The sequence below is a fragment of the Rhinopithecus bieti genome, unplaced genomic scaffold (genome assembly GCF_001698545.2).
Source record: "Rhinopithecus bieti isolate Rb0 unplaced genomic scaffold, ASM169854v2 scaffold_13348, whole genome shotgun sequence".
NCBI lineage: Eukaryota > Metazoa > Chordata > Mammalia > Primates > Cercopithecidae > Rhinopithecus > Rhinopithecus bieti.
In genome coordinates, this window is record NW_016808764.1 from 6,667,997 (window position 1) to 6,683,417 (window position 15,421).

The following is a 15,421-nucleotide window of genomic DNA, read 5'->3' on the forward strand; positions in this document are numbered from 1 at the left end:
AAAAAAAAAAAGAGAGAGAGAGAGCTGTGGAAGAGGTTATTTTCCATGCAGGTTGGGGTCACCCTTCTGGTGGTGATCGAGCTCGAGCTCACTGTGTACTGGTTTATAGCCTTTGTAAGGTTTGTTCTATTCCTGGTTCATTTCCATTCCTATGGTGTAGAGGTTTCCAACTCTGAGGCTGAAGACTTGGCAGGGCCCTCCTTTTAACTGGGTCCTGAACCCCAATATTTATTTCTCTAGCACCATGAGCCTGACAAAACCTCTCAGCTGATTTCTGTTTTGTGTCTCAACCTCTGCAGTGTGACTGGTAGAGCCTCAAGAGAAAAATAAATGCCTAGTGTTGAGTTCACTTCTTTGCTCTTCCCTTCCCACTATGATTTGGCCCGTCAAGTCCTGCCTTCCCTGGAAGCTTTGATTCCTAGCCCCAAGAATAAGCTTCAAGCTCTGGTGGCCTCCCTCCTTCTTAGCAGCTGCCCTCTGTCTAGCTTCTTAGTCCCTTGCCTTGTGTTGAGAATTGATTTATGGCCCAAAGGGGGGAAAAAAAAGACACACAGAATATTAGACTTACCTTAATTCTAATTCCTTCAAAATTACAATTTCTTGAATTTTTTTTTTTTTTTTTTTTTTGAGATGGAGTCTCGCTCTGCCACCCAGGCTGGAGTGCAGTGGCCGGATCTCAGCTCACTGCAAGCTCCGCCTCCCGGGTTCACGCCATTCTCCTGCCTCAGCCTCCCGAGTAGCTAGGACTACAGGCGCCCGCCACCTCGCCCGGCTAGTTTTTTGTATTTTTTAGTAGAGACGGGGTTTCACCGTGTTAGCCAGGATGGTCTCGATCTCCTGACCTTGTGATCCGCCCGTCTCGGCCTCCCAAAGTGCTGGGATTACAGGCTTGAGCTACCCGCCCGGCCGAAAAATGTTTTTATCTGGCTTTTATAGTTGCTGTCAGTGGGAGAGCTGCTTTATCATTGCCTGAAGTGGTATGATATTAAATAAAAATATAAAATACAAAATAGGTTTAGAGTTGTATAATTATGTAAAATTGAATGTTAATATGGAAAAGACCAGAAGGTGAATGTACAAATGAAAGCATTTATTTAATTTTGGGATAAGATCTAAGGTAATATTTGCTTTGGTTCAGAAAATTATTTTTAAAGAAGGGTGTTGCGAGCATCAGTGATAGAGCGAGGAATCCTCATTTCTTTCAGGTCCTGGTAGGGGACCCTGAGAACTTTGGGGAGTGAAGATAGTGAAGTAAAGGTTACTAAGTATTCTGGTAGAACACTGTGGAGATATTGATATAAAATAAGAGCCAATAATAACAAAGTAGCACATAGTGAATGTTTACCGTATGCCAGACATTCTATTAATTCATAATGATTGCAGTGTTCCTATGAGCCAACATCCTTATCATTCACCCCGTTTTTAAACAAGGAGACTGAGTGACTGAGAAGTTAGGTAAATTTTAGGTCACACAGCTGCTCTATGGCAGAGCTGATCTGCCAGGATCTCTGGGTTTAAGCTCCTCACCATCACACTTGACTAATTTGGTAAAGAAAGTGGCTTTAGATCTGATAAGGGTACATGAAATGCAGGAGGTGCCGTGTTAGAGGACAGCTTGGTCCAGTCCCCATGTCCTGGGGCAAATGAAACAGATGGCCTCAGAACAGCCTGTTTTTAAATCATGTAAGACTCTGACTTTTTTCAACTACTGGATTCTGCCTCCCAGAGGGAGATGGTGAAGTTTGGCCAGGAAGAGACTGAGCACTGGGGATAAGCAATGCTGTGCTGTGTATAGAGTGCTTAAAGCAGTGCCTGGGGCTGAGTGTGGTGGCTCGCACCTGTAATCCCACCTCTTTGGGAGGCCATGGTGGGAAGATTGTTTGAGCCCAGGAGTTTGATTTCAGCCTGCAACACAGTGAGACCCCGTTTCTACAAAAAATTTTAAAAAGTAGCCAGGCATGGTGGTATACTTGTAGTCCCAGCTACTTGGGAGGCTGAGGTGGGAGGATCACTTGAATGGCAAAGGTTGACACTACAGTGAGCTGTGATTGCACAACTGTACTCCAGCCTGAGTAACACAGCAAGACTGTATCAAAACAAAACAAAACAAAACAAACCAGTGCCTGGCATATAGTGTGTGCTGAATAACAGTTGTCATTGTTATTGTCATCATATCATCAGAGCCTAGAACAAATCGCAAAACCTGTATATTCTCTCTGGGCTGGAGGTCTTAAGATTCTTCTCCATTCCAAACGGGTACTCCCGAGATGATGTGATTCAGGGCCATTCCTTCCTTCCTTCAGTGTGTGGCTCACACTGTGCTGTGCTATGGAGTCACCACTGTCAATACAACAAATAAATGGATAATGACAGCAAAGTGTTAGGACTGCTGTGCCAGACACAAGTGCAAGGTATCCTGTGCAACCAGGGAAGGGACATTAACTCATACTGGGATTGTGGCTCTGTGGTGGTGAACTTTTCATCTTGCAGGAAACCAGGGAATTTTTCTTTTTTTTTTTTTTTTTTTGAGACAAGGTCTTGCGCTCTGTCATCCAGGCTGGAGTGCAGTGGTACGATCTTGGCTCACTGCAACCTCTACCTCCTGGGTTCAAGCGATTCTTATGCCTCAGCCTCCCAAGTAGCTGGGATTACAGGCACACGCCATCACTCCTGGCCAATTTTTGTATTTTTAGTAGAGATGGGTTTTTACCATCTTGGCCAGGCTGGTCTCAAACTCCTGACCTCAAGTGATTCGCCTGCCTCAGCCTCCCAAAATGCTGGAATTACAGACATGAGCCGTTGCACCCAGCCTTGAAACCAGGGAATTTAATGACATTTAAAAATCATTTATTAAGTATATGAAACATGTAGAAAATAGTATCCCAGGCACTGAATAGAACAGAGTAATAATAATGACTAGGAGTTGCTGTCATTATGACACATATAATAGCATGAAGTATATAGCTCCTCAGCACTCTCAGCGATCTTGAGGGAACACTGTTGCTATTCTCATATCACAGATGAGGAAACTGAGGCTCAGAGAGGTTAAGTAATCCTCTAAGGCTCCACAGCTAGAAAGTGGTATCACTTTTAACTCAAACTCAGGTCTGTCTAATCCTGAGGCCAAGCCCTTGGCCAGAAAAATTAGGAAGTCACAGTCCCTTCCCTTAAGGAACTCTATTTAATATAGCAGAACAAGTAAAGCAAGTACATATATCTCTAAAGTATACTGTGTCACTGAAGATAAGAAAGGAACAAATCCTGTGGTGGGTCAGATGAAGTCAGGAAAGGCTTCCGGGAAGAGGTGGCCTTAGAGATCTAACTGAATGGATGAATGAACTTTGGGCCAAAGGCCAAGGGAGGGAACACTCTGGGCAAAGGATGGTACACACTGTGACCTGAAGGGGGAGCTCAAAGCCCCTCTCCACTCCAGGGCTGATGTGAGGATGTGAGTTAAGGACTTGGATGCTGCACTTGGGGCTTTCAGAGATAGGGGAGGAGCTTAATGACCTCATCATCATGATACACCCTAAGCATTCTCTCTTGGCTTTCCATTGGAGGCTTACTCCGCCTTCAGACCTCTGAGAACTCCTCATGTCTGGTGTGGTAAGAGGAGCCTGAGCTACCTTTTCTCTGCATTGCCTTGAAAACAAACATGGCCCAGCACAGTGGCTCATGTCTGTAATCCTAGCACTTTGGGAGGCCAAGATGAGTGAATCTCTTGAGCTCAGGAGTTTGAGACCAGCCTGGGTAACATAGTGAGACCCTGTCTGGAAAAAAAAAAAAACAAAAAAACAAAAACAGGACTGGGGAAAAGGAGTAAGAGGAGCAGCCTGTCCAACCTTCCAATTTCCACCGATTCTAATATGGATCCAGAATTGAGAACGCTAGTCTAGCTCAACTTAACAGGGCCAGTGGTTCTACTTGTGATTGGGGGTAAAGATCCTAGGGTAGTAAAGAGACTGAGTACCTGCCTGGCTTGTCCACTCTGCACATGTCTCTGGGCAGTAGCTGTGGGATGTGGTCCTGGACACTAGATCCCATCTGTCTCCTCCTAAGAAGGCAGGATCTTGCAGGGAACAGCCGGCAGCCAAGAGTAGCTGGAGTCTGGCCTACATCATGTAAGGAGATGGTGCAGGGAAGACGGGAAGTTATGGTGGGGGGCGAAGAGGGCGTTTAGTTGCAGTAACCATGCCCAAGCCTTTGTGGAGTTAATAATCACAATGGACACATTCTGTAGGGGTCGTCGGCATCACTGGGCCCTGCTCCAGGATCTCAGCAAGGACGTTATTATCATCGTGAGGGTGCCCCATTCAGGTTGCTGCTTGTTTATGGGCTGATTGCAATTTGGATAGAGTTTAACCCCCCTGCCTTTTGTTTTTAAAAATTTGCTGAGGTGAAATTCACATGACTTACAATTATCTGTTTTAGAGTGAACAGTTCAGTGGCATTTAGTACATTCACAGTGTTGTGCAACCACCACCGCTATTTAGTTCCAAAACATTTCTATCACTCTAAAATAAAACCACATACTGATTAAGCAGCGACTACCCATTCCTGCTTCCTCCCAGCTCCTGGCAACCATCAGTCTGCTTTCGTTTTTAATTTTTTTGAGACAGGGTGTTTCTCTATCACCCAGGCTGGAGTGCAGTGGCACGATCATAGTTCGCTGCAGCCTGGAGCTTGAGCTCCTGAGCTCAAGCAATCTTCCCACATCAGCCTCCTCAGTAGTTGGGACTAGAGGCATGCACCACCATGCTCAGATAATTATTATTTTTATTTTTTATAAAGCTCAGGGTCTCCAACTCCTGGCCTCAAGTGATCCTCCAACCTCAGCTTCCCAAAAAGTTGGGATTGCAGGCGTAAGCCACCACAACCAGCCAATCTGCTTTCTTTAACTCTCTCTCTCTCCTTTTTTTTTTTTTTTTTTTTCTGAGACAGAGTTTCCCTCTTGTCACCCAGGCTGGAGTTCAATGTCATAATCTCTGCTCACTGCAACCTCTGCCTCCTGGATTCAAGTGATTCTCCTGCCTCAGCCTCCCAAGTAGCTGGGATTACAGGCATGTGCCACCAGGCCCAGCTAATTTTTGTATTTTTAGTAGAGACGGGGTTTCACCATGTTGGCTAGGCTGATATTGAACTCCTGATCTCAGGTGATCCACTCACCTCGGCCTCCCAAAGCACTGGGATTACAGGCATGTACCACCGCACCTGGCCTAACTCTGTCTCTTTTTAAGGCTGTTTAAAAATGAAACTATTCAGTAGCTCAAGTATACCTTACTGTAAAGAGGAAGTATTTATGCAGTGCTCAGTCATCTTGATCAGAGATAATTATCAAAACATCAAAATATCTCGATGCCAGCTGGCAACTAAGAAATACCCCCAGATGTCCTCTGCCTCTCTGGCCTTGTTAGTTTCTTCTCCAAGAGCCCTGGATGTGATCTGACAGTGAAAAGGTGAATGTCTAGTTCAGTGGGAGCCTTCACATCTGCTCCAGGGCTTTGGCTGTGTCCATTCTGATGGATAAACCGCTTGCTAAATATTTTGACTATCAGACCTGTGATGAGGTCAGGATTAGAACTGTTATATCTGTAAGAACCTCTCCTAAAGATGGCCTCCCATTGCCCACCTGTTTGAATCCTACCTGCCTTAACCATTTTTGCCATTTTTATTTATTTCTTAGAAACAGGATCTTGCCCTGTCACCCAGGCTGGAGTGCAGTGGCATAATGATAGCTCATTGCAGCCTCAGACTCTTGGGCTCAAGTGATCCTCCCACCTCAGCCCCTTGAGTAACTGGGACTACAGTTGCATGCCACCATGTCTGGCTAATCGTAAAAATTGTTTTTGTAGAGAAAAGGTCTTGCTGTGTTGCCCAGGCTAATCTCAAATTCCTGGCCTCAAGTGATCCTCCCTCCTTGGCCTCCCAAAGTACTGGCATTACAGGTGTGAGTCACTGCACCTGGCCCATTTTTTAAATGTCTTGATCTAAAGTTCAATATTCATCCCCAGCCCCCAAAATCATGTTTTTTATACCTTGATGAACGATGTGCTGACTTTACCTAAAATGTGTCCGGTGTACCTTCTGAGATGGAAAGATGCTGTTTTGGGGATAAATATGTTGATCTTTTCCAGAAGGAGTCCAAGACAGCTGATGATAGCTTTCACTTGCTCACTATAGAAGAGCAAATGATGTGTTCAAGACAGACCTCGAAGCTACTCCCATAGAACGTGTGACCATGGTTATGGATTTCATAAAGGGCACCCTAAGAGGGAAAAATAATCTGACCCAGATGGATCTTCTGAGGCAGTGTGATGTCGTGGCTAAGAGTGCAGCCTTGGGAGGGAGATGGCGAGGGTTCAAATCCCGCTCTACTGTTATTGGCTCTCTGTACCTTGGACAAATCACTCAACCCCCTCAGCTCTCAGGTCCACATCAGTAAAACGTGGAAAACAGTAACACTCACATCATAAGGTTCTTGTAAGGATTCAATGAGATAATTCATGTGCAGTCCTTAGAATAGTGCTTGGCTCATATAGTAAGAGCTCATTCACCGTTAACTATTATTATTTAATCTATTTTCTATCATATTTTGGAATAAAACATTTTGGCTTACTAAAAAAGAACAAAAAGAACATGTATTTAAAATCAGTAGGCAACAGTGAGTCAGTGAGGATGTTCCGAGAGTAGGAATGACATGATAAGATCTGCGTTCTGGGAAGATTAATTTGTCTGAAGCTTATAGGGTGACCTGAAAGGAGATGAGGAGGGGAGGGAAATCTGTCAGGAGGCTGATGCAATGGTCTAAGCTGCTTTGTGCAATATGGCAGCCACTAGCCACGTGGGGCTATTTAAATTTAAATTAACAATCTTGGCATGGTGCCTCCCACCTGTAATCCCAACACTTTGAGAGGCCAAGGTAGAAGGATTGCTTGAGGCCAGGAGTTTGAGACCAGTCTGAGCAATGTAGCGAAAACCTACAAAAAATAAAATTAGCCAAATGTGGTGGCATAGGCCTATAGTCCCAGCTACTCAGGAGGCTGAGGCAGAAGGCTCACGTGAGCCCAAGAGGTTGAGACTAGAGTGAGCCATGATTGCACCACTGCACTCCAGCCTGGGTGACAGAACAAGACCCTATCTCAAAAAATATATATATTTAACTAATGAAAATTAAATAAAATGCAAAACTCAATTTTTCCAAAACAATAGCCACATTTCAAGTATTCAGTGGCCTCATGTGGCTAGTGGTTACTATAATGGACAGCAAACACTTCCATTATTTTAGAAAGTTCTATCGGATGGTGTAACTGTAATAGGTTCACTGCCCAATGCATGCAGCAAGTCAATACACTAGGACACTGGGTTGCAGCAGAGAAACAGGTTTACTTGTAGGGAAGAGACAGGAGGAAACCTCAAATCCATCTCCCAGAAGAGTTTGGGGCTGGGATTTTTAAGGGTTTTGCGGTGGGCTGAAGTGTGGAGATTGTTGATTGGTGGAAAAGAGCAGGATGCAGTCATGGGACAGGGAAATAAAGAAGCTGTGTTCTCTTGCTGATTCAATTCCTCTGTTGGGGGATATTTAAACTGGTTGGCGTCAGCTATTCTGCTGGAATTCAGGATCTGCTTAAGCAACTCTTAAACAAAAGCCTATGATTCTAATGTCAGAAATCCTATCTATAGGAACAACAAGGTTGGAAATGGTCAGTATCCAGTGTTCCCTGACTTTCAGTTGCAAGGAAGTGGGTCAAAGTATACCCTGATTAATGCAGAATTGTAACTATATTTCTGTCCAGAATTCTTCCTACCCTTGTGTGGCTGTCTTCAACAGCACTGGTCAAAAGCAGTGGTTTTCATACATGAGTGTCACATCAGAGTCATCTGGAAGGTGTGTTAAAATACAGGTTGCTGGGTTCCATCCTCGATTCAGCAGGTCTGGGCAGGGCCTGAGATCATGCATTTCTAACGAGTTCCCAGGTGATGCTGATGCTGCTAGTCTGGGTCACACCCTTTGAGAACCACTCTCTGAAACAGCACTTCTCAGCCATGGTGTGAGGGAAAGGGGAGTTGTTTGGAGCACGTTAAAAGCCTTATTTATATGCCCCAGTTAAGCCCAATTGGGATTTGAACTCAGCCTCTTTCCAGGATTGGCAGTTGTGGGGGAGATGCACAGGAGTGTGTTGGCTTTTCTGGTTAAAAGAGGTGAAAGGTGGGGTAATTCAGACTGTGGAGAGTAGAGGGGTAAATCATAGTGCAAAAAGGGGGCATTATCTGCTTCTTTATCTACTCTCTCTGTCATCCTGGAGTTCAGCTTTTGGAGTCTGATGGGGAGAAAGGTGGAGGCAGAAGCTTTCAGAACTGAGAAGTCAGCCTTCACTGGTTTGGTTCCTCACTATTACCTTGACAACTTTCTCCCTAAGGCAGTGGATGACTCACATCTAGCTGCACGGTCTGGGGGGAGGAGCCTCAGGGTACAAGTGACAGAATTCAATGAAGTGCAAAGTGGGAGAAACAGGCACTTCAAACCTCAACGTATTACCTTGCTACAAGTGTGCCTTTAACTCACTGTCTGAGTCGCAGAAGGAAACAGCACAGGGCTTGCTCTCAGGGAGCCGGAGTATAGCATCTGCTGATGGCCAGGGTCCCTGGAATATTTACCTCTGTCTGGACAGAGTTTGGAATTTCAGGCAGAGGCATTAGGGTGGGGGCTGTGCTGGAACTCTGTCTATCTCAGCTGTGTGCCCCTTTATAGATGGTCATCAGATTTATATTTGCATCCCAGTGTAGTTAGACATTCTTCCAGAATACTCCAGCAGTGCTTCTGTGCCTGCTGGAAAATAGCTGCAGCTCTCTCCAAAGGCAGCTCTTCCCATGATCCCAGCTGCTCCCCTGGGATCCCTCTCGGACCTCCCCACAGCCTGGCAAGTAAAGTTAGCACCTGGGAATATCAGGGGGCCTGGAGGACCCTGTTCCAGTACTGAGCACAGCATCAGTACTGGTTAGCTTGTGCTTGGGCTGTGCCATTTGGAAATATTTTGAAGATGCATGCGTGTGTGTGTGTGTGTGTGTGTGTGTGTGTCTACAGTGGTGAATAATGGAGGGATGTGGGATGGGGCAGATTCAGTAGATGCCTTGAGATATGGATAGTTTGGTAAAATTATGATAAAAAGAAAGTGGAAAGGATGCCAGTTTCCTTCAAGTTGGTTAAGACCCATTACTTTACTCATTCACCCACTTAACCCATCCATCCATCCAGCCATTCATTCATCTCTCCATCTGTCCATCCATCCAACTCATACATTCGTCCGTCTGTCTAACCCATCCATCCATCCACATATGCATTCATCTCTCCATCCATCCATCCATCCATCCATCCATCTAACTCATACATTCATCCGTACATTCATCCGTCTAACCCATTCATCCGTCTAACCCATTCATCCATCCACGCACCCAGCCCATCTAGCCATGTAATCGTATATCCATTTAGGATAAATGTATCCAGCACTCTCTTTTAGTGCTTCTGTGTGACTGAGGATGTTTGACAATGAAACAAGGAAGCATTCAACTGCTGGGACCTCTTCTAACAGATGTTTTCTTCTCCCTTCATCCCTGAACAACAGTAGAAGAAGTAGCCTTTTCCCTGACTGACTGAGGATTATCGTCTGACAATGTGCCTCTGAGTTTTTAAAAGTCCTTTGAATTCCATGATTCAGTGATGTGGTTAATATAGACAGGGCTCTTCTATCAAAGCAGGGAACCTATTGAAGAGATGAGAAAATATGCACTGTTTCTCTAGAGAAGGGAGGTAAACCCACCTTCCTCAGAGCTGGGAAGGCTTTTGTCCCAAGCTTCTGAAAATTAAACCCATCACTTAGCGTTCTCACTGAGCAGATTGTGGGGCTTCTGGCCCTACGCTGCTTGGGCTGTGCAGAGCTGCCGACAGACAGTTTTGATTGAATGTCCAAATTAAGCTGCCAAGTAGCAACTCTGCAGCTCCAGGGACTCCATGTTAGTATTTGTGTCACATCTTTAGAAATAATCACATTGCAAAGCAGCACCCAGAACCATGTCTGCAGCCGCTGCAGTGCGGGGGAGGGTGCTGTCAAACACCTCCTGCCTCCATGCTTCATGCTGCATTTACTCAGCACCCAGGCAAGGGTGGGGCCCCATGGCACTCCATCCTAGTTCCTGTCCCAAGGATGTGAGTGAGGTATTGGTAAACCCCGTCTGCCCTACTTGTTTTCACTTAACTTGAGGCAGGAGGTGGTCTCCAAACAAGAAATAAAGCTAACTTATTGAATGCTTAACTCCCAAACCATCTGTCCTAGGCAGACAGAAAGACCCTCAGGACCAAACTGAGGGGAACAGATGTTTATGGGCGCAGGTTTACTCTTGTTTTTCCAAGCTGGGCTGAAGAGCTCCTCTTCCATCTGCATCAAGCCCTGAAAACTCTGCCGTGCGTGAGTAAAGTAGCAAGTGCTGCATCCCCCAGTGAGATCCAGTGTTGACATTGTCGACACCACTGGGGAATGCCAGTGATTAAAAGACTGGGCTTGCGAGAGCTCAAAGGGGGACTAACCCAGATCTTCCCTGTCGAGGGAAATTGTCTCCGGACTTGTGGGCTTGTGGTTGTGTGGAGTCAGAATAAATGTGGAGCAACGCTGGGAACTGTAGGACCCAGAATGACCAGGGAAACCTCTGTAGAAAATAGCTGGCACTAAACTGGGTTTAGGGAGTCATAAAACCTCCAAGATTTCAACGCTTCTGGGTCCCAGGAGGACTCAGTTACTGAGCACAAAAGTTGCATGGTTTTGGTGTCAGGCCTCTGAGCCCAAGCTAAGCCATCATATCCCCTGTGACCTGCACGTATACATCCAGATAGCCTGAAGCAACTGAAGATCCACAAAACAAGTGAAAATAGCCTTAACTGATGACATTCCACCATTGTGATTTGTTCCTGCCCCACCCTAACTGATAACGATATTTTCTCCCCCGCTCTTAAGAAGGTACTTTGTACGCCTATCCCAAACCTGTAAGAACTAATGATAATCCCATCACCCTTTGCTGACTCTCTTTTGGGACTCAGTCTGCCTGCACCCAGGTGAAATAAACAGCCTTGTTGCTCACACAAAGCCTGTTTGGTGGTCTCTTCACACGGAAGCACGTGACATTTGGCAGTGTTGCAAAGCTCTCAGAAGTCCGAGTATCAGCTGGACTGAACCTTGGCGCACCCACGTTGTGTCCAGTTCCAATTTGTTAAGAATTATGTGCACAAGACCAGCCCCGCTTTTACACAATGATTTCTTTCTCTCAGATTTAGAGTAACATTTGTTTTTCTAACTAAAAATGTAATTCATGCTCAACTGCAACCATATACTGAACGTCTCCTTCTTCCAAATTCCCACTGAAACGACAAAGAGATTAAAAATGGAAAAAAATTGATCAGGGTGACAAACCAGAGAAGTGGTATCAATCAGATGCCAGAATCTTTGGGGAATTTTTCTAAGATACAATTCAGACAATCCAAGCTGATTTTGTGTCCTCTTTTCCAACATCTAAGCATCTTATACAATACTTTTAAAAAATGTAATTGCATTGATTGGTACTTTCAGAACAATGTTAAATTATAATAGTGATGGTGGGCATTCTTAATTTGATTGTGGCCTTAATAGATATGCCTCTAGAGTTTTACCAGTAAGCATAATGAAGGCTGTTGGTATATTTATTACGTCAAGAAAAGCAGTCATTTGTTTCTATTTTTCTAAGTGTTAAAAGAATGAATGGTTATTGAATTTTGTCAGTCGCCTTTTTCAGTTTTTTAGATAATTATATAGTTTTTCTCCTTTGACCTAGTTTTATAGCGAATCATATTATTAATAGATTTTCTAAAATTATGAAAGATTTTTGTTTGCAGAGTGTGTGATCGGTTTCCAGCGTTTGAAAGATCACTTTGGTGGGGGAGTGAAGGGAAGGGCTCAATAGAAGACTGGAGGCAGGAAACCAATGAGGAGGATCTTAATTTCACCAGGAGAAGAAAAGTGAGTGGCCAAACAGCAATCATATGAGCAGCTGCTGTTTATGAATCACTCATCACCTGCCCAGCACAATACCAGGCTTCAAATATAACTTAATAATCACAGTAATTCTATGGCACACTTACTATTGTTCAGATGGCAGCGATATGAATAGTAGGGACTCAGGTACACAAAATGAGAAAGAGGCAGATCAAACAGCACATGGTTGGAGATTGCACCAAAGGGAGGAGACCAGAATGATTTCCAGATTCTTACTGGGGCAGCTGGGTAGATGGTTAAATACTCACTAAGACTGGCATTGAAAGACAGGGAGGAGACATGGTGGTGTCAGGGGAGCAGGAGGATAATGAGTGTTGTTGGACATGTTGAATGTGACATACATATGGGACATCCAGTACAAGATAGCCAGTGGACAGTTGTACATATAGTCGTAAAGGTCAGAAAAGAGGTGTGGGTGGGAGTTGTCAGTATTTAGGTAGAAGTAAAATCATAAGAGTAGAGCCCCTGGGAAAATATGGAAACTAACAAACAAACTTCTGAATAATCCATGGTTTATTTCAAAGAGGAAGTCTCAAGGGAAATAAGAAAATATTTTGAACTGAAAGAAAATAAAAGTGTAGCACATTATATTTTGTGGAATCCAGATTAAAAAGTGTTTAAAATGAAATTTATATTGGTAAATTCTTTTTTTCTTTGTTTTTTTGAGACAGAGTCTTGCTCTGTCGCCCAGGCTGGAGTGCAGTGGCCGGATCTCAGCTCACTGCAAGCTCTGCCTCCCGGGTTCACGCCATTCTACTGCCTCAGAATCCAAGTAACTGGTACTACAGGCGCCCGCCACAACACCCAGCTAATTTTTTGTATTTTTAGTAAAGATGGAGTTTCACCGTGTTAGTCAGGACGGTCTCGATCTCTAACCTTGTGATCCGCCCACCTTGGCCTCCCAGAGTGCTAGGATTACAGGTGTGAGCCACCGCACCTGGCCTATATTGGTAAATTCTACCAACACTTAAAGATGAAATAATACTGATTCTCCTAAAAAGCAGATGAGAAGGGAACATTTTTCAACTTATTTTATAAGGCTAGCACTACCCTCATACCAAAACCAGACAAAAATAGTACAAGAAAACTTCAAGCAAATACCTCAAATATTTGCTTCCTGTTCGTAGTTTGTGTTTTGCAGAACAAATGTTTTTAAACTTTAATAAAGTACAGCTTATCATTTTTTTCTTTTATAGCTCATGTTTTTAGTGTCGTGTAAGAACTCTTTGTAAACATAAATGTAAAATTTTCATTGAAATGTTAGCAAATGAAATTCAGCAATCTATAAATGAAAAATATACTCCAACCAAATGAGTTTATCCTGAGAATGCAAGCTGGCTTAATAATAATAAAAAAATCAACCAATGTAATTCACCGTATCTAAAGAAAGAAAAAAAATGAACATATCAATTGATGCAGAAAAAATTGGACAAAATTCAGTATTCATTTATGATGAAAGTTCTCAGCACACGAGAAATAGAAGGGAACTTTCTTGACCCAGTAAGAAGTATCTACCAAAAACTTGTAACATACTTAATGCTGAAAAGGTGCATGCTTTCCCATTAAGCTATGAAACAAAACTAGAATGTTCACCCTCCCCAGTCCTATTCAACATCATATCATAACCAGCACAATAAGACAAAAAAAATTTTTTAAAGGCATATGGGGCTCGGCTCGGTGATTCACGCCTGTAATCCTAGCACTTGGGGAGGCTGAGGTAGGTGGATCATTTGAAGTCAGGAGTTTGAGACCAGCCTGGCCAACATGGTGAAACCCCACATCTACTAAAATTACAAAAATTAGCCGGGTGTTGTGGCAGATGCCTGTAGTCTCAGCTACTCCGGAGTTGGCAGGAGAATTGCTTGAACCTGGGAGGCGGAGGTTGCAGTGAGCTGAGATTGCACCACTGTACTCCAGCCTGGGTGACAAAGCAAGACTCTGTCTCAAAAAAATACTAATAAAATAAAAAATAAAAAACATATGGAATGGAAAGGAAAAAAACAAAATTGTTTCTATACACAGAAAACAGTATTGTTTATGTAGAAAATCCACAGGAATCTACCAAGAAATTACTAGAAATAATGAGTGAGTTTAGCTAGGTTGCAGCATACAAGGTCAACACACAAAACTCAATTGTGTTTCTATATATTAACAACTAGAAACCAAAATTTTAAAAAATACTACTTACAGCAGCTCCAAAACAAAGGAAATATTTAGGTATAAATCAATACATGTCTAGAATCTATATGCTAAAAATTCCAAAATACTGAAAGAAATCAAAGAATACCTAAATAAATGAAGAAATTACCCACGTTTGTGGATTGGAAGACTCAGCAGAGTAAAGATAGCAAGTCTTACAGATTGATCTATAGACTTAATGAAATTCAAGTCAAAATTCCAGCAGGATTTTTTGTAGATTTGGACACAGTGCTTCTAAAACTTATATAGAAGGGCAGTGAATCCAGAATGGCCAAAACAATGCTTGTGATGAAGAATAAAGTTGAAAGAATTACCGTACCCAATCTTAAGTCTTACTATATAAAGCTTCAGTAATCAAATGTGATATTGGTGACAGGATAGATATAAGCCATTGGAACACAATAGAGAATCTGGAAATAGACCCGCACAAATACGGCCTATTGATTTTCAACAAAAGTGCGAAAACAATGAAATGGAAAAAGAATAGTCTTTCAACAAATGATATTGGAATGATTAGACATTCGTATGAAAATAAAATGAACCTTGACCTCCATCTCACACCCTTTACAGGAATTAACTCCAAATGGGTCATGGAGCAAAATGTAAAGGTATAACATTTCAGACAACACAGGAGAAAATCTTTATGTAGTTATACAAAGAATTCTTAGACATGACACTTAAAAACATGACCCATAAAAGAAAAAAAGTGATAAACTGTACCTTATTAAAGTTTAAAAACTTTTGTTTTGCAAAAGACAAACTATAAACTGGAAGAACATATTTGCAAATCACATATCTGACAAAGGACTTGTATCCAACTCATTGTATCGGAACTCTCAGACTTGTCGTATGCAGACAACCTTACTTAAAACGTAATCTAAAAACCTGAACAAATATTTTACCAAAGATAATACAAGGATGGTCAATACATTCATGGAAAGATATTCAATATCACTAGAAATTAGAGAATTGCAAATTAAAACCACAGTGAGATACCATTGCACACTTACTAGAATGGCTAAAATAATGATGATAATAATAATAAATACTGTCAATATGGTGTGCTAATGAGTATGCAGAACAAGAGGAACTCTCATCCATCACTCTGGAAATGCAAAATGGTACAGCCACTCTGGGAAAGTGTGGCA

General features: G+C 42.9%; 1 protein-coding gene across 1 annotated transcript in view; it reads left to right on the forward strand.

Moving 5' to 3' along the window:
• PRKCB (protein kinase C beta) overlaps positions 1–15,421 on the forward strand; it is a 397,470-nt gene that overhangs the window by 242,777 nt on the left and 139,272 nt on the right. The window contains exons 8-9 of the mRNA XM_017887175.1: positions 8,235–8,291; positions 10,883–10,911. Coding sequence (XP_017742664.1) covers positions 8,235–8,291; positions 10,883–10,911 — 86 coding nt within the window. The remainder of the gene's footprint in view (positions 1–8,234; positions 8,292–10,882; positions 10,912–15,421) is intronic.